Source organism: Lupinus angustifolius, chromosome LG18, assembly GCF_001865875.1.
Source record: "Lupinus angustifolius cultivar Tanjil chromosome LG18, LupAngTanjil_v1.0, whole genome shotgun sequence".
Classification (NCBI taxonomy): Eukaryota; Viridiplantae; Streptophyta; class Magnoliopsida; order Fabales; family Fabaceae; genus Lupinus; species Lupinus angustifolius.
In genome coordinates, this window is record NC_032026.1 from 12,994,436 (window position 1) to 13,012,287 (window position 17,852).

The 17,852-nt window shown below is 37.9% G+C and overlaps 3 protein-coding genes, 4 long non-coding RNA genes and 1 other non-coding gene across 12 annotated transcripts in view; 3 read left to right on the plus strand and 5 right to left on the minus strand.

The window, feature by feature from the left end:
- LOC109332900 (probable sphingolipid transporter spinster homolog 2) overlaps positions 1-9,658 on the plus strand; it is a 19,645-nt gene extending 9,987 nt beyond the window's left edge. For both annotated transcript variants that reach the window (XM_019568044.1, XM_019568045.1), the window contains exons 14-16: positions 7,377-7,505; positions 7,996-8,074; positions 9,301-9,658. In XM_019568044.1, coding sequence (XP_019423589.1) covers positions 7,377-7,505; positions 7,996-8,074; positions 9,301-9,428 — 336 coding nt within the window. In that variant the 3' untranslated portion in view covers positions 9,429-9,658. The remainder of the gene's footprint in view (positions 1-7,376; positions 7,506-7,995; positions 8,075-9,300) is intronic.
- Positions 1-10,865, minus strand: part of LOC109332904 — a 23,563-nt gene extending 12,698 nt beyond the window's left edge. The window contains exons 1-2 of the long non-coding RNA XR_002105954.1: positions 10,854-10,865; positions 9,201-9,206 (exon numbers count right to left, since the gene is read on the minus strand). This is a non-coding gene — a long non-coding RNA (uncharacterized LOC109332904). The remainder of the gene's footprint in view (positions 1-9,200; positions 9,207-10,853) is intronic.
- LOC109332902 lies at positions 1,086-7,370 on the minus strand. The gene is made up of 2 exons (XR_002105952.1): positions 6,648-7,370; positions 1,086-1,350 (listed from the first exon to the last, which is right to left on the minus strand). It is a non-coding gene; the product is annotated as an uncharacterized LOC109332902 (long non-coding RNA).
- On the plus strand, positions 8,081-9,128 carry LOC109332903. Its single transcript, XR_002105953.1, has 2 exons — positions 8,081-8,193; positions 8,319-9,128. It is a non-coding gene; the product is annotated as an uncharacterized LOC109332903 (long non-coding RNA).
- On the minus strand, positions 12,262-14,131 carry LOC109333045 (protein HAIKU1-like). Its single transcript, XM_019568282.1, has one exon. It carries the CDS (start codon positions 13,664-13,666, stop codon positions 12,659-12,661), a length of 1,008 nt encoding a protein of 335 aa, XP_019423827.1. The 5' UTR covers positions 13,667-14,131; the 3' UTR covers positions 12,262-12,658.
- On the minus strand, positions 14,627-14,712 carry TRNAM-CAU. Its single transcript is given in 2 exon segments — positions 14,627-14,662; positions 14,675-14,712. It is a non-coding gene; the product is annotated as a tRNA-Met (tRNA).
- On the plus strand, positions 14,797-17,264 carry LOC109333046. Of its 4 annotated transcripts, XM_019568283.1 has the most exons (4): positions 14,929-14,934; positions 15,839-15,880; positions 16,095-16,151; positions 16,360-17,264. In XM_019568283.1, the coding sequence occupies exons 2-4, from the start codon at positions 15,865-15,867 to the stop codon at positions 16,881-16,883; spliced, it is 597 nt and encodes a 198-aa protein (XP_019423828.1). In that variant the 5' UTR covers positions 14,929-14,934; positions 15,839-15,864; the 3' UTR covers positions 16,884-17,264. The 4 variants fall into 4 exon arrangements, with proteins under 4 accessions (XP_019423831.1, XP_019423829.1, XP_019423828.1 ...); XM_019568286.1 differs by lacking the exons at positions 15,839-15,880; positions 16,095-16,151 and having other exon boundaries at positions 14,797-14,934; XM_019568284.1 differs by lacking the exons at positions 15,839-15,880; positions 16,095-16,151 and having other exon boundaries at positions 14,923-14,934; positions 16,288-17,264.
- On the minus strand, positions 14,802-16,321 carry LOC109333047. The gene is made up of 2 exons (XR_002105969.1): positions 16,250-16,321; positions 14,802-14,941 (listed from the first exon to the last, which is right to left on the minus strand). It is a non-coding gene; the product is annotated as an uncharacterized LOC109333047 (long non-coding RNA).

A 17,852-nucleotide genomic window follows, 5' to 3' on the forward strand; every position in this document is an offset into this window, starting at 1 on the left:
TTCCTTCAAAGGTAGAGGAGGTCAATCTGTTGTATGCAGAAAGGGATGGCATTTTGGCAGAATTAAAGAATAACTTGGCAAGGGCTCAGAATTTGATGAAACAGTATGCTGATAAACACAGAAGGTTGGTAGAATTTGAAGTGGGAGATTGGGTTTTTCTCAAACTACAGCCTTACAAAATGAAGTCTCTAGCTGCAAGGCCTTATGCTAAGTTAGCCCCAAGATATTATGGACCTTATAAGGTGATTAGAAGACTGGGATCTGTGGCTTATCAACTAGAGTTACCTCTGCACTCAAAAATCCATCCAATATTTCATGTGTCTTTGCTGAAGAAGGCTCTGAAGCCTGACCAACACCCTCAACCTCTTCCTCCTATGCTAAATGAAGAATTTGAACTACAAGTAGAACCAGAAGGGATACTAGACAGAAGAGAAGATGAGTGGGGAAATGAAGAAGTATTGATCAAATGGCAGGGCCTACCTGATCATGAATGTTCTTGGGAAATGGTAACAACTCTACAAGACAAATTTCCTAGTTTCCAACTTGAGGACAAGTTAGAATGTTTAGGGGGGAGTATTGATAAGGCCAATACTAAGCCACTTATTAAAAACGTGTATAAAAGGGGAAAGAGGAGAGTTTGGATAGAATAACCAACTTTCCCTTTCTACCCTTGGGTAGTTAGAATCAGTTAAATAACTAACTGCTATAAATAGCAGAGTTAGTTAGGGAGAGGGTAGTTTTTGAGTTTAGAACTTAACTGATTCAGGAATCAGTGAGGTACACAAGGATCCAGGGATCCTTGAGGGAGCAATCTTGTAATCCTACTTCTATTCTAGTCTAATTTCAATAAAGATACTTAGAACCCTATCAGAATCGATTTGATTCTGAGTTAGGGGCTTTTCTCTTAATCTTCTTTCTTAAATTCCTAGTTCTATAGATACCAGTGTCTATCACGATTCTACTGTGTGTTCATAAGAAACTGATAATGAAATTCAGTATGATATACAGTCACAGAATTTGTGCATATAATGGAAAATAAAATAAGATTCCAACTATAGTGGAAACGAGCCTATACATTTTGTTTGGCAGTTTTTGCCTCAAAGGCCCGTTTGCATTAAGTTAGATTTTATTATTGCTTTCAATCAACAGACTAATCCTTTGATGCTTTTAGGGTTAAGACCATATATAATTCAACTTGAGACAGTGCATAGTGCAGCATAGTTATATCCCCGCTTTACTTATCTCACTCTGGTTCACTATTGGCATTGCCAGATTTCCTTTATTGAGATGATAATTTGGGAGAGATCTCCTCTCCATCATCCCCCGTTTCATCATTTGATATTATTTAAGCTTTTCCTGGATTATATTCTGATAGGCCCCCTATCAAAAGGGTGTATCAGAGAAAGAAGAAAGGTATGCAGGGTAAATCAGGAACTCAAGAAAATGGGCTGACTGCACATGCTGTGTAACTAACTGGACACGTGGCTAAATATGATGGAAGGGCAGATCCTATGAGAGGAATAAAGGGAGGAAAGGAAAGGGGATTCAGGAGGCAAGAATTGGGTGGAAAAAAGGGTAGCAGTACTCTGCCCAGGAGGAGTCATTTTTTCTTACTGCAATTACAGTTTTCTGCACTGTACATACACAAATCTGGCCACAAATATTACTGAAATCAATACAAGTTCTTCTTCTTAAACTCTCTATTTGTGCAGTTTCTTTACTTTCTTTACTGGTACCTATTAAATTGGTATCAGAGCTCCCGATCCTGGGAGCTTCTGGATGGTATCAACAAGAATGGATAGCAGACTCGATAATGTGGAGAAAAGGTTGGAGGGAATGCAATCTTCGTTGCAAGAGACACTCCGGTTGCAAATGGACAACTTGATGCGTTCGGTGACCGAAAGGTTGGAAGAGGCAGTAGGAGAAATCAGGATGATGGGTAGGGAGGGCGTAGGTGAAAACAACAATAGGGAGGGTCGTGGAAGTAAGGAGGGGTCTCGGGGAGATGAGGAAAATCGAAGGGATGAAAGAGTAAGGAGAGTGGAGGTACCTTATTTCACGAGAGAAGATCCTTATGGTTGGGTGTACCGAGTGGAGAGATACTTTAAAATTAATCGCATTCCAGAAGATGAGAAGGTCGATACAGCTGTGGTATGTCTAGAAGGGAAAGCACTAAACTGGTACCAATGGTGGGAGTCTCGTACGATGGTGGCGGTGAGATGGCCCCTGTTCCGACAAGCGTTGATGAGTCGGTTCCAGACCTCCACATCGGATAACCCGTATGAATCCTTGATGGGATTGAGGCAAAGAGGGTCGGTCATGGAGTTTCGTGAACAATTCGAGCTCCGCTCCGCACCGTTACGTTTTGCCGACGAGGAGTTTATGAAAGGCGTGTTTATGAATGGATTAAAAGAGGAGATTAAAGCAGAAGTAAGATTGATGAGTTATGGAGATTTACATGAGGTGATGGAGTTGGCCCAGAAGGTGGAAGAAAGGAATCGTGTATTGGGGAGATCATATGGTTATGTGAACAGGGGTGGGGGAAGCGGGCTGACTCGAACCGCCTTAACCGGGCGTTGGGCGGGGCCCCAAGAAGGAAGAGAAGGCCACTCTAGCTCAAACACTTATGTTGGGCCGAGAGAAAATATTAGGGCCCAAAATGGGCGTGTGGATTCTCCAATTGCAAAAGGGGTTACAGAAGGAGAAGGTTCAGCAAATACTAGGAGGGGATTTGGTTTCAAAAAACTATCCAAGGAGGAAGAAATGGAAAAACGAAAACGGAACTTATGTTTCCGGTGTAATGAGAGATACTTCCCTGGTCACGTGTGTCGTAACAAGCAAATTCATGTGATCTTGTTAGGTCAAGAAGAAGAGTTTCAAGAGGAGGAGGCAACGGAGAAAACAAACCAAGAGGAAATCAATCTGCAATTACACGTCAGTAGCATCGCCGGAATGACGTCAAAAAATTCTCTCAAGCTATGGGGAACGGTGCTGGGCAAACAGGTGGTGGTCATGGTGGATTCCGGGGCGTCACATAATTTTTTGGCGCCGGGAATTGTGGAGGAATTGAAAATTCCAGTGGAAGGAACCCACGGTTACTACGTGGAGGTAGGCAATGGGCAGCGCCTTGGTAGCCAGGGTGTATGTAGGAATGTGGAATTACAGCTTCCGACATTGAAGGTGGTACAAGATTTTTATCTCTTTGATTTGGTGGGAGTTGATGTCATTTTGGGATTTGAATGGTTAAAGAGTCTTGGGAAGTTCAGTGCTGATTTGGGTCGGTACCTATTGGAGATTCAAGACAATGGAAAAATCATTGAAGTTAGGGGCGATCCTGCGTTATCCTGCGTTATCCCGGACAGTAGCATCAGTTAAAGCAATAATGAAGGAGATGAAGAATGAGGCAGAGGCATTTTATGTTGAGTTGGGAATGATGAATATGTTGTGTGCAACCACGGTTAATGTTCCAAGGAGTTTTCAGCCCTTGGTAGAGGAGTTTGAAGACATCTTCCAGGAGCCCAAAGAATTACCACCAAGGAGGTCGTGTGATCATGCAATTGTGCTTAAGGACGGTTCTAAGAATTCCACATATTCGTCCATACCGACAGCCACATAGCTACAAGGATGAAATTGAGAAGTTTGTAAAAGAGATGTTGGCTTCAGGAATGATCCGACCTAGTGTGAGCCCTTTCTCTAGCCCTTTGATATTAGTGCGGAAGAAGGATGGAGGGTGGAGATTTTGCATGGACTATAGAGCCCTTAACAATGCGACCGTACCCAACAAATTTCCGATTCCTATCATAGAAGAATTGTTGGATGAGTTGGGAGGAGCTATGTTGTTCTCTAAGCTGGATTTAAAATCCGGTTACTATCAGATCCGAATGAGGGAGGAGGATATCCCCAAGACAGCTTTTCGCACCCATGAAGGTCATTATGAATATGTGGTGATGCCGTTTGGGCTCACTAACGCACCATCCACATTTCAAGCCCTCATGAATGAAGTATTCAAGCCATATTTGAGGAAATTTGTGTTGGTATTTTTTGATGACATTCTGGTGTACAGCAATGACACGGGTTCACATTATGAGCACCTGAGGTTGGTATTCCAGACATTACGACAACATGTATTATGGGTAAACCTCAAGAAATGTTGTTTTGGAGCGGAACAGTTGGAATATTTGGGACACCTCATTTCGGGAAAGGGGATTCAAGCCAATCCAGACAAAATTTCAGCAATGACCCAATGGCCTTCACCGACAAACATTCACGGTTTGAGGGGATTCTTGGGACTCACAGGTTATTATCGTCGTTTTGTGAAGAATTATGGTATCCTTGCAAGACCTTTGACTCAGTTGCTTAAGAAAAACAAGTTTCAATGGTCAAGGGAAGCCCAAACAGCGTTCGAGGATCTCAAAAATAAAATGATCAGTCTGCCTACTTTAGCCCTTCCGGATTTCAGCATTCCCTTTGAGATCGAGACCGATGCGTCAGGGTATGGCATTGGGGCGGTTCTCATGCAGCAAGGACGTCCTTTGGCATTCATCAGCCAAGCTCTTTCCGAAAGGGCAAGACTTAAATCAGTTTACGAAAGGGAATTGATGGCGATTGTCTTCGCAGTTCAAAAGTGGCGTCAATACTTAGTAGGCCACCACTTTATCATTCGCACCGATCAGAAGAGTTTGAAATTTCTACTAGAACAAAGGGTGTTAGGCGGTGATCAACTTAAATGGGTGACAAAATTGTTGGGATTTGATTTTGAAATTCAGTACAAACCCGGTTCAGAGAATAGAGTAGCTGATGCCTTATCACGGGTTATGGATTGCAAGGCGATTTCAGTGGTTACTAACGCTGATTTAATTGAGTTAGCCGATGAAATCATGTTGGATACACAATTAACACAAATAATGCAAGAGGTGGTTCAAGATCCCAAATCACACCCCTTCTATTCAGTGGCTAAAGGCTGTCTCTGGTACAAAGGACGGTTGGTTTTGCCAAAAAATTCTGCTCGTATTCCTCTGTTGCTGGCTGAATTCCATGCTTCACCGTGGGGGGGTCACTCAGGGGTGGCCAGAACAGTTAAGCGGTTGGCTATGGTGTTCCACTGGACAGGTTTGAGGAAGGATGTTGAGAAATTTGTGACTGAATGTACCGTTTGTCAGCATAATAAATATCAAGCTCTCAAACCAGCAGGGTTAATCCAGCCACTCCCTATTCCCAACCATGTTTGGGAGGATGTGTCAATGGACTTCATCGGAGGCCTTCCTAAAGCTCTTGGCGCGGACACGATTATGGTAGTGGTTGATCGCCTTAGTAAATTTGCACACTTCATTCCTTTACAACACCCTTATAATTCCAAAGATGTGGCACAAGCCTTCATTAAGGAAGTGATTCGCCTACACGGGTTCCCTACATCGATTGTCTCAGATCGGGATAGGGTTTTCATTAGTGTGTTTTGGAAGGAGCTATTTCGGTTAGCAGGAACAAGGTTGAGATTTAGTTCCGCTTACCATCCACAAACGGATGGTCAAACGGAAGTAATTAATCGCACTTTGGAAACTTATTTGCGTTGTTTTGTTAATGAGCACCCTAAACAGTGGGTGAAATGGCTAGCTTGGGCAGAACTATGGTTTAATTGTTCATATAATGCCTCAATTCAAATGAGTCCCTTCAAGGCGTTGTATGGACGTGACCCTCCCTCAATAATTCCTTTTGCCAGAGGTAGTACAGCAGTGGCTGCTGTTGACTTATTACTCCGGGATAGGGACAACATTATTGAAGTCCTCAAAACTAATCTGACAAAGGCCCAACAACGTATGCGCGATCAAGCAGATAAAAACCGGAGGGAGGTGGAGTATCAGGTAGGCGACATGGTTTATCTAAAGGCCCAACCGTACAAGTTACGTTCACTAACTCATAAGGTGAATGAAAAACTGAGCCCTCGGTTCTACGGGCCATTTCGGGTGCTGGAACGCATTGGTGTTGTTGCTTACAAACTTCAGTTACCGGACTACTCTCGGGTACACCCCGTTTTTCATGTATCTCAACTTAAATCAGCTACGCCAGCTAGTGTTCAGTGTCAAACACTCCCTACAGGTTTAACCGCAGAATGAGAGCTTTTGGTTGTTCCCGAAAAGGTTTTGGGTTGTCGCAAATTACTGAATGGGGCGACTGAAGTATTGATCCAATGGGCCACTCTTCCATCTCACGACAACACTTGGGAGGATTTTGAATTGCTCCGGTCTTCCTTTCCCGATTTCCACCTTGAGGACAAGGTTTTACTTGTTGGGGGGAGTATTGATAGGCCCCCTATCAAAAGGGTATATCAGAGAAAGAAGAAAGGCATGCAGGGTAAATCAGGAACTCAAGAAAATGGGCTGACTGCACATGCTGTGTAACTAACTGGACACGTGGCTAAATATGATGGAAGGGCAGATCCTATGAGAGGAATAAAGGGAGGAAAGGAAAGGGGATTCAGGAGGCAAGAATTGGGTGGAAAAAAGGGTAGCAGTACTCTGCCCAGGAGGAGTCATTTTTTCTTACTGCAATTACAGTTTTCTGCACTGTACATACACAAATCTGGCCACAAATATTACTGAAATCAATACAAGTTCTTCTTCTTAAACTCTCTGTTTGTGCAGTTTCTTTACTTTCTTTACTGGTACCTATTATATTCTTATGTTATTAATGTGTGTTTGTTATAGCTGAAAAAAAATTAGACTATGATTATATTTGTTATGATTATAATCTGTTATAATTATGATCTATTTATGTTTGGATGTTAGCTGAAAAATTAATTCCAGTTATAATCGTGTCAAATGATATTAATTTATATTTCAACTAGAAGTGCGGTTGGAGCTTACTATAATAAAATGTAAAGCCCTTATTGTGTACAATTAATTGGAGGGAAGTTGTATAACATTGATAAGAAAATATTAAGATAAATATTGACAAGATCTTACTCATGGAAAACTTGCATTCATATTGACAAGAGCTTAGTCTCTTAGAAAACTTGCATGCATATTGACAAGAGCTTAGTCCAGTATGCTAGATAACAATAACAGTATCTTCTGTTCTTCCAGTACCGTAAAGCCTTAGTACTGTTGGAGGATATAAAGGGAAGTAATGTTGACTGAGAAGAAATAATCTATACAAAAATAAAGTAACAGTCCTAAATTGGAGCTTAGAGTTTTAGCTTCTTTTCTCAAAATGAAAGCTCTTGTTATAATCTAAGTGTGTTACGAAACAAAACAAGTATCAAGGAATGAGATTATTTTGCAAAAACAAGCTGAAAAACCAATCACCAGGCCCTACCTAACATTAGTTTGTCGGGGCCATTGCTCAATTATGTAGTTCATGACATGGTATTCCTTTTGCAGGCTCCAGTAAATTATGTTTCTCTCCGTTGTGTAAGACCAAGTTTGAGGCCGCTGTCTATGGCAATCTCTACAGTTTCGATCCACATCTTTGGTGATGTGCCTTCCGCACCGCTTGTTGGGGTCCTTCAGGTTACACCCATGTTTTTCCTGATATTATGACTGTTTTGGTTGCATCAATAATGGGATATTTTATATCATAATCAGCCATTGGTTGCACCTTAGTTCTTCCTGATATTTTGACCATATTTTTGTTACGTTCATAACTATAATAGTCAGTTGACATGAAATTAATTAGATAATGATTTGCACCAGAAGTGTAGTGTGCCTTAATGATGCTCATCTTACCCATTATGGCATTTTTTTAGTATCGAGGGTACGATCTGTTGTCAAACGTAAGTTTACGTATTATTTTGCCATGAGTATTATTGATCACTGGAATGTACCCCTTGAATGCCTGTTGCACAAATGTTGGGAAAACTGGCAGCAAGAAGCCAAGAAGTAAACTGGCTTCTGTTTTGCATTTTGATGGGCCCATTGTCATGTGTATTCACACTTTTTCCATTTTTGTTAGAACTTTATTTGGAGCTTTGTTTTTATTCTAAGCAACTTGGTTTTGCAGGATCATATTCACGATTGGAGGAAAACGGCGCTTTCTCTAACATCTGTTTTCTTTCTTGCAGCTGGAATATGGTTCATAGGTAAAGTTACATGCAGATTTAGTAGTACTTTGCTGTTCTTTGTTCTACCACATAAGTTTTCAATTAGAAAAGCTTTAATGTGTGTTTGGATTTGCATGACTCATTTCAATAGTTTGTATGTTAGGACTTAAGCACATGAGGAGAGCCCAACCCAAAAGACTAGTCTATTAGGTGGGAGAACCTCATGTCTTAAGTAACACATAGAGTTTGTTATGCTACCCAATGTGGGACTCTAACATTGTAGAATTTAGATTACTGGGTAATTGAATTGATGCAATTCAATCGCTTTTGTTTCTGAAATATTTTGTTTGGATAAAGCAAGCACATTTTTGATAACTTTTGTCAAACACCACACAGACAGTTTTTTCAATCAACAACAGTGAACATAGAAATGTATCAACCCAGTTCACAAAAGCAATTAGGAATAAAACCTGATGTAGCTATAAAAAAACACTCGAACCGTTGCAGAGCAACAATGTTGCTTCTGTTGTTGAACCATTGCAGAGCAACAATGGTGCTTCCACTGTATTGACCTTTAAAGGGAGATGTTCTTGAACCATCACAGAGCAGCAATGTTCTTTTATGTTGATCTTGAGCATGAGAATAGGATGTGCTTTTGAGTTCAATCCATGTATCAGGAATCATGTAAAAAGCATGCAATCCTTACTGTATTTAGTATTAGTAGGTTTTTAGGCTAAAATTTTAGGAGGATTCAACGTTACTGCACTTAGTATTAGGAGGTTTATAGGCTAAAATTTTAGGAGGATTCAACCTTCTTAAGGGGAAACTATACTAACCTTTCTTGAGGTTTGACTTAATTATAATGGTCACTTCCCTCTTTTTCAATAGTCACTTCCTTTGAGATTTAGTGATCATTTCATTTACCTCCCTACTGAAAGGTTGGTGTAGTTTTTTAGACAAGAGTGCTTATTGATGAATATCAGGAGTACGGGAATAAAGTATTTCTTGGTATAAGGAGATAAGTTATCTCCTCTAGCCACTAAAATCATGATATGTGTCTTATTTAATCATTTCTACAAAAATATTTCTAAAACAAAACAAAACAGTATGTGTCATACTTCTACTAGGTGGAGGAGATGAGTTATCTATAGATATGAGAAGATACTTTATTCTCCAGGAGTACTGCTTTGCTAGAGCATAGTTTTGCAGTTTGAAGTTGAAATTCATTTATAGCTGGACTCTGGTTAATCGAATCATTTCTACAGGGACCTTTTTGAAAAATGCTGATATAATCAACGAGGATGAAGAGGGCCAATCAGCCACAAGTATAAGAGAGAAAACGAAGCCATTGCTTGAAGGGAACAATGATGCTGAGAATTACTGTCAACCTTAACTTCTCATGGCACTTTGGAGTCCCAACACATGCTTACCACTTGTATATATGATACCAGTGTACTGCGATCTTCAAGTTTCTTTGTTGTTTCTGAAAAAGGAAAGAGTGGTAACATCTTTACTACAATCAATCATATGGAAAATACTTGATGACTGTTTCATACTTAGCTGGATCTGTGTTTTTGTTTTTCTGATACAATGAAATGCTTTTCATAGTGTTCTTTTTCCCTATCCTACTTATTCACATGATTTCCATAATAGTAGTAACGACTATCAAACCAGAATCAAGTTGGTAACATGCATTTATTAGTTATGGACTTGAAGGTATAATACTTAAGGGTTTTTTAACTGGAAAGAGGTGAATAAGGCAAGTACTTTCTACTGTGATCAATGAAAATATGATATTTATAATATAAAACTGCAAAATATTTACATGTAATATCACTGCATTAATAATAATGGTAATATTATAAAATGAAAAAAAAAATATGTATGTACTAACAGTATATCATTTTGTATACCATCATTATATTATCCACTATTCATATCTAATTAGCATTGATCTTCAAAAAGTAATACAAATAATGGTGAATAAAGTATTAAATGTGTATAAATCTTTACACTGACCTTAAACTCTAAAATTACAATACAAAACAAGCTCAAGTTTGTATATATAATAAACCAATTTCTACTCTCAATATGTTAAACCAGATCACTTTAAACTTCATTAATTGAAATACATGAATCAAGTTTCATGTTTTTTATTTATAAATAAAAAATCTAGAAGATATGTAATTATCTTAAAATCAATACTAATTTTTGTGTGCATATAAATTATATCACATAAGTGATCTAGTGGTTGATCTAGCTCCCCTTCATACCTCTAGTTGTAGATTCAAATCCTCATTACTGCAATTAGTAAATCGTCATTTTTGTATTTGGTTTGTATAGCATGCGGGACGCATGGCATTGAATATAGAAAATTGGGACTTTTTTCCCCATATAAATGTTCTGCTCAAATTGGATTGCATACCTATACCAGCGCCATACATAATAAAATAAAGAGTCTTGTATTTTTTCCCTATAATTAAATAAATATACACACACTTTTTGGATGCAATTACTTTTTTAGCCGCAGACTCAGTCCTTAGGGCCAGACATAATAAAGTCTAATAATAAAATATTAAAGATGTGGACCAAAGATGCTTATTTTAGCATGGATATTCTCCTAAAGAGCCTGTTGACAGATCCAAAGTTTACAAGAAATTACTAAAATAAGTATACACGGTGTATATGTTTTATACATTATCATTATATCATCTATTATTCAGGCTTAATTATCATTATCTCTGGAAAAAATTAAGAATGTAATATCTATATACCATTACTGTAAAAATTTATATATAGTCAATACATCATCCATTACTTATTTATATTACTTTTATTTAAAAGACATTAAATGTCCAAATAACTTCTGAGATTATCAGGATGTGAAGTCACAGGCTGTCTGAAAATAGGTTTAAAGCTATCAGCTGTTCAGATATAATGTCACAATTACAAATCACTGAAAGCAATTGAGCTCTAAATTTTCGTGCTGTGTTTAACTTGATTTATTACATAACAATACAAATGGCTAGTTAATCGACTACCTGTGTTAGCGCCTGTTGTTTTGGCAGATAGGCATGATCAAAACCTTGAATATTCAAAGATGAATATTGGCTTGGGTCAAATACGCTCAAACCATAAAAGGGGTAGTGCTCTTTATATTAGAACTATACTTGAGCCACCACCTTTTTCATAAGATAAGGCACGATTATATTGGTCAAACTTCAAAGAATTGATTGAGATACATATAACCATATTCATGCACCCTACCTAAATAGTTGACTTTTATGCAACAAGCCAAAGTAAGCACAACTATGCAATAAAAAAAGCTGAACCTTTTCACACTACCAGAATACCAGATGTTAACGCTATAAAAAAGGCAGAAGGAATGCAAAAAACCATTTGTTTTCTCAGCCTGTGTCACTGCATTTACTTGGTCAAAAAAATAAGTTATTAGATATTTAAATCAAATAATTTAACTTGTATTTTCTTGACCAAACAGATACAGTGACATACTGATATTTTGCCCATCATGTGGGTACTGAACCATTCACATCCGACCAGTTCAACTCAGTTATGGATGACTCATGTCAGAAATAGACAACAAAAATTGTTGTCTAGAGATACTGAAGTATCAATGGCAATTCATTAAACCTACCAAATTTGTCAATAATGCTATTCAATAAAACTAAAATTTACAAAAATGCAATTCATTAAACCTACTAAAATTTGTCAATAATGCTATTCAATAAAAGAACAGCAACATATTCATAATCAGATAGAGGTAGTCATTAACAACTTGAAGCAGGGCCACGAAGCTAATTAATACTATCCCAGGTAAAAAGTAACAACTACAGCATCTTCAGGCTAATGTTCTAGATAGCATGGCCATGCTCAAAAGTGGCATATTATGTGAGGTAAACATGTTTTTTAACAACCGAAGGAATAACCGTAAAACAAGGGTCTGAGGGATGGTCAAATTATATTTCTTTATACTGAATAACCTAGCCTACTAGGAAGAATAAGTAAAAGATCCCAAGCAAAATCATTATACTAGAATAAATATCCAAAGCAAGATTAATCAATCCAACCTTAAATCAGCATGTTAAGTCTAATTTTCTTTTATTGGACCTTCAGCCACCCTTATCCCCCAAAATAGGCAGCAAAAGAAATCACCAAAACATCCATCAGATGAAAAAGGGACTACTTGAGATAAGAAATTAAAAATATGCTAAAGAGGAAAATGTTTCATTGCAAATCACAAGGTAAGAATATGATTAATACTTTAAACAAGTTCCACGGGAAAGATAACATTCAATTGACTATGCACTTTAAGATGTAATAGTTAATTATATTACACAAAAGAACATGACCTATACATAACAAATATTGTCTGTAATCTTACATGACTACTTGCCTTCATGTTACGGATCAGACTTTCATCTCACAGTTTCTGTCCAACTGTCCAATTGAGTTGTCCGATCTTCAACATGTAGCCTAATGTAAAACTTGTCAAAGTAAAAAGAATCACCCTGATTGTGCATTACATGCCAATGAACAAGACACAGATTAGTCTGGTTAGAAGCAATCACCCTCAATAAAACATGTAAGCACAAAATTGGAAGGCTAATGATCTCTCCACGTAGGACTTGGCATGGGGAAAAACCCCGAAGGAGATAGTGGAAACATAATTCCTGGAGAAGGTGGATGCTGAGGGCCAGGACCTAAAATCCCTGATTGTGCAATGGGTGAGAATGGAAATTTGGGTGTAAGGGGAGATGGAAACTGAATGCCAGGTGAAAACAGTGGATAAGGTGACCGAGGGGATAACAAATTCATGTAACCAGTTGGAGAAGGCAGAAGGAATTGAGAGGTAGGAGAAGGTAAAAGGGGAGGGCCAATAGCTTGTGGGGAAGGAAGAGAAGGCATTGGAGGGTGGTAACTAGCATTCATAGGTGGAATAGGACCGTTATATCTTGGAGAAGGAAACACTGGCATGGGAGGATTAGGTAGCAAAGCAGATGAAGGTGGTTGAGGTTGGCCATTGCCTGGTATTTGGGATTGAGTGTGTGGATGTGGTTGAGGGTGTTGATGTGGATATGGTTGAGGCTGAACTTGGTTACCCCAGGGACTCGGTTCATTCATTGAATTTTGAAGGTAACGCATATAAGCGGAGATGGGGGACTCGGTAGTATTAGCCCATAGATCCCCCGGTGTTAATGGTTGCAAAGGAGTAGGAGATGGTTGTCCAAACTGAGCAGGTGGTCTAGGTATGGCATTGTTATAAGGAATTGGGGGAGGGGCTGTGTATACTGGCATTTGTGACGGCATGTGTGGTCGGTTGATAGGCGTCAACGGGGGAGGTCTAATTTTCTGAAGACGCATACTCTGTGGTTTGTGTGGATTATTCGGAGGTCTAGGTGGATGATCCTGCGAGTGGTGCGATGGTGATCCAGTAAGCTGCTGAACAATATCCCTAAAATCATTCTTGCTGATGTTGTAAACCTGAGGTTGGGGCTGTTGTTTAGCAGCATTATTACCGAAATTGGGCTGGTGTAAAGGGCTCTTCCTTATATTCTTCCCAGTCTTGTTCACACCCAAACTATCATTATTCCTGCTGTTGTTGTTATCCATTTTTAGATATAGACCCAAAAGCACACTTACTCCAATAATAAATAACCACTTCTTTTCCCTTTTCTTTTTCACTAAAGCAAACCAATACCTTAAAACTTCAAAATCCAAACTAAAACAACATCAATATAGTAAACCAATCTGCATAACTTCAACAAATTCTAATATATACTACCTCAAAAAACCAAACATGAACTATAATCTAAGCATCCCTGAAGTCAATCAAACCCGAAACTCACAATCAAGACCTAGAATTTCTGTTTTGATTACCAATTTAACCACGACCCTTTATGAGAAATAGAAGCGATATAACAGCAGCAAAATTAACCCTAGAACAACGGTAAGAAGCAAAAAAACATACCCTTTTCTCAAGCTACACTCAAATCCAAAAGAACTGAATCAGCTTCATAAAATTCCACAAAATCCTTTACCAGCATATAGAATACCCAAATCCACTACGAAATAACTACCAAACGAGAAAATGATTTTCTCCGAATTCGATCAAATACGTGAAGAAAGGAAAAAGGAGTATTCAGAAAAGGGATTAATAAAAATAGAAACTTGAGTTGGAGGGAGTATGACTTATTCAAGGAATATAAAAGGGTATTGCAAAAAATTCAAACTTGGATCTTGGTAAGTGTGAAAGACGGGAAAGGAAAGACAAAAGAAAATCCTAAGATGGAGAAGAGACAAAAAACGAGTTGCGTAGAGTAAGGTCAATGAGGGAATGAATCAGAAAAGGGTTACATTCAACATTAAAATATAAAAAAAACCATTTAATATTGTCTCGTAGAGTCGTAGTGGTAAATTTCTTTAGCTCAAGATTTCAATTTAAGTCAGATTATAAAAGTTGTTTTCCTTTATTGATGAATGTGAAATGATCAACATCTTATATAGTTTAAAGCATTTTATTTTTCCATTATTTACTAATTTAGAGGGCTCATGTGATAATGAAAAAAATGATGGGGTGAGAGAGGCTCGAACTCTCGACCTCAGGATACCTCAGAAAGCTATGAGACCTACGCGCTAGCCAACTGCGCCACCACCCCGTTGTTCTTTTTCCATATTATGTGATATATGTCACAAACATAAATATATGTCTGACTAAATTTCCAGATCTAAAACAACCACTTCTAAATTTTCAGTTGGTAGTGTCTTGGTGGAGACCAACCCTATCTGACTAAAGTTTCAGTTCTAAACCAAACACCACCATTTCTCTCTCTCTCTCTGTGTCAATATTAACTGTAACAATCTCAAGTGCAACCACCATGGTAAAATCTTCACTTTGCATTTCCATTTCACATTAATTATATCAATCTACTTTCACCTTGGTTTCTCTAGCTTTATTTGCAGCCCCCTACTTTTTCTATACCCAAGGTTGTCTCTTTCTATAGCAAAATGTTTTGCTCTATACATCACTAACTGTTTTTGTCATTAGTTAAAGTTCCTATTTTTATGCCTGATTTCTTGGTGGTGCTACTAGATACTCATTCAGTTCATTGTTGAAACGGTTGATACTGAATTTCCTATATTTATAGTTTATTTGTCCCTTCCCCAACCCACATTATTGCTTTTGCTATGATCACTTCATAATTTATACCCTTTGCATTGGATTTTTCATTTTTTAGTATGATCCATGTTTTCGCAATTAGATTTTTTTGTGAACTGACCCAATAGCTGCATCTCAAGTGTGCCTTCAGTGGTGGGATTTCACCCATAAAATTGTGTGTACAGGAGCTTCAATCAAGTGTGCCTTAAATCTTAGACTCCCTAGTTTTGGTGGAAATCTTTAAGCTTTGGCTGTGATGGAAATTAAATTAAATTGTGGAACAAAAAACCACTCAACTTTGGCGGCGACCGAGGTTATAGATTTCGGACCACATTAGTCGATGCGTTGTGGAGTGGTTTCAAATAACAAAAAGTACCACAACAAAATTGTGATGTGGCTGGAACAGGCTGTAATACATTCAGAATGGAATCTTTAGCCACAAGATATTTTCATGCCACAATGTCCCTAATCTATATCACGACAATCGTAATTTATAAGTTAACTCCATATTAATCTTTGGATGAGTTAGATCTGTGTTGTGTCTTCATTTTGAAGCAGAGTTCAACTGTTATTGATTTTTAATTCTTCAATTCACACATTTCTTTTTTTTCCAACTCGCATGTCAGGTAAATTAGTCATCTTTCGAATTTTGATGCACATATGCTCTTTCTGCAACTTGCATAGATAATTTCCTTTATCTACAAAATATTTGCATATTTTACATTCATTTTCTTTGTAGATTAACCACTCAGACATAAATCCATAGTAAAAATACTCTTCAATTTACAAAACCGTAAGTTGTTTGCTGTGAAGAGTCTCAAAGATAGACAGCTAGCAAGTTATATGACCAGTTCTATTTCTCCTTTTTTAACATTCTGACTGTGGCGCTTTCGGCATTACAGTTGACAAGTTCATTTTTCGGCATCTTTGACAGATTAAGTTCTTTTTCTCCTTTTTAACATTCTGACTTTTGGCGCTTTTGCTCCCAATTTGTTTATTGGATATTAATAATTATAAAATATAATTATTTTTTATACGGATAGTTTTGCTAACTTGCTCTGTTGATAAATATGAGATGCTTGCATCAAGGGAGTAATGATGTGGAAGACTTTCTAGTTTCCGGTCTTATTTTACCTGATTACTGCAGATGCTAGCCCTATTCTGAAGATGGAAAATATGCAAAGTGCTGCTGGATCACAACACAATTCTATAAAGAAGCATGTCGATCAAAGAGCACCCTCTAAGGGGCATAGTGACATAACGACTCGTCGTATGAAAAATCGAGAGAGACAGCGTAGATATCGGGCTCGGAAGCGTCTCGAAGTTAAAATCAGGAATGCTACTGTTAAAGAGGAAACAAAATCAGTGCTGGAACCGCAAGGAAATGGGAATGGTAGCCATTCCGTGATCCGCACATACTGTATCCGAGACTGGAAAAAGGATGCAAGGAGGGCTCATGTTCACAAGTGTGAAGAAATGAATGGATCTATTGTTACTTCTTCAACACTAAGTAGTGTATCTGAGGTGACTTGCTCAGCTGAGGAGAAAAAGGAGGAACGAAATGTAGAGAGGGAAATGCAATCTGGATCTGCTGGTATTAATCATGAAACTCCCAGAGTTGTGCTTGGAGGTAGAAACTGGAAGGCTGAAGCTAGAAGAATGAGAAACTAGTGTATTTTTCATTTCTTCTTAATAAAACAACTTTCCTGGTGGAGTTTCTGTTGTGTTAATAAAACAGAATAATTGTGTAAAATGGGTGAGTCGTGACCTGAAGGTCATGGGTTCAAATCCTGGAAACTGACCCTTCTTGGGGATAAGGCTGCGTATAGTAGTACATCTACCCTCCCATACTCCATTAGGTGCAAATCTCGTGTACCGGACTGCCTTTTTTAATGTAAAGAATGCTGGACAACCCCTGTAAGTCTGTAACATCATTTGATAGGTTATGAAATTATAAGCATTGAGGAAACTTTGTTTCTGTCTCATTTTATGTGTGATTCTTTCATATTTTTCATATGAAAGGGCTTTAAATAAAATCTAAGCTTTGTTCACTGACATAGCATGTTTGCATGGTTAAATGTTAAATTTTCTTTACTACTGCAAATCAATGATTTGCTATAGATCAGGACCAATGTAATACTTAATGGGTAGAACATGAAAAAAAAAATGCTTACATACACCACATTTTATAATCAAGATTATCTGTATTACTATTTATAAGTTACAAATCTTCCTCTCTTTTTTTAACATCTTCAATTTTGCCAGGAAAGGCAAAATTTCTAACATGCTATTGTAGAAAGCTTGATGACCAAATGAGATGAAGTTCATGAATTGAACCTGAATTACAATGAATGTAAATGGAATAAAAATACAACAAAATATGAATACAATGGAATAAAAAATAAAAAAACAAACAAAAGTTAAAAGGGGTGTAAATTACAATATAGTGGGGGAAAAGAACATTCTCATAACTTATACAAAGCGCTTTAAACACCATATTATAATGTACACCCAATCTACTCATTTCCACAATCTTTATACCTCTCATCTCTTTGATTATCAACCTTCTTCAAAGAACCCCCACAACCAAGTGTACACAATGCAAAAGGTCAAATATAACATGTCCAACAATCATCTCAT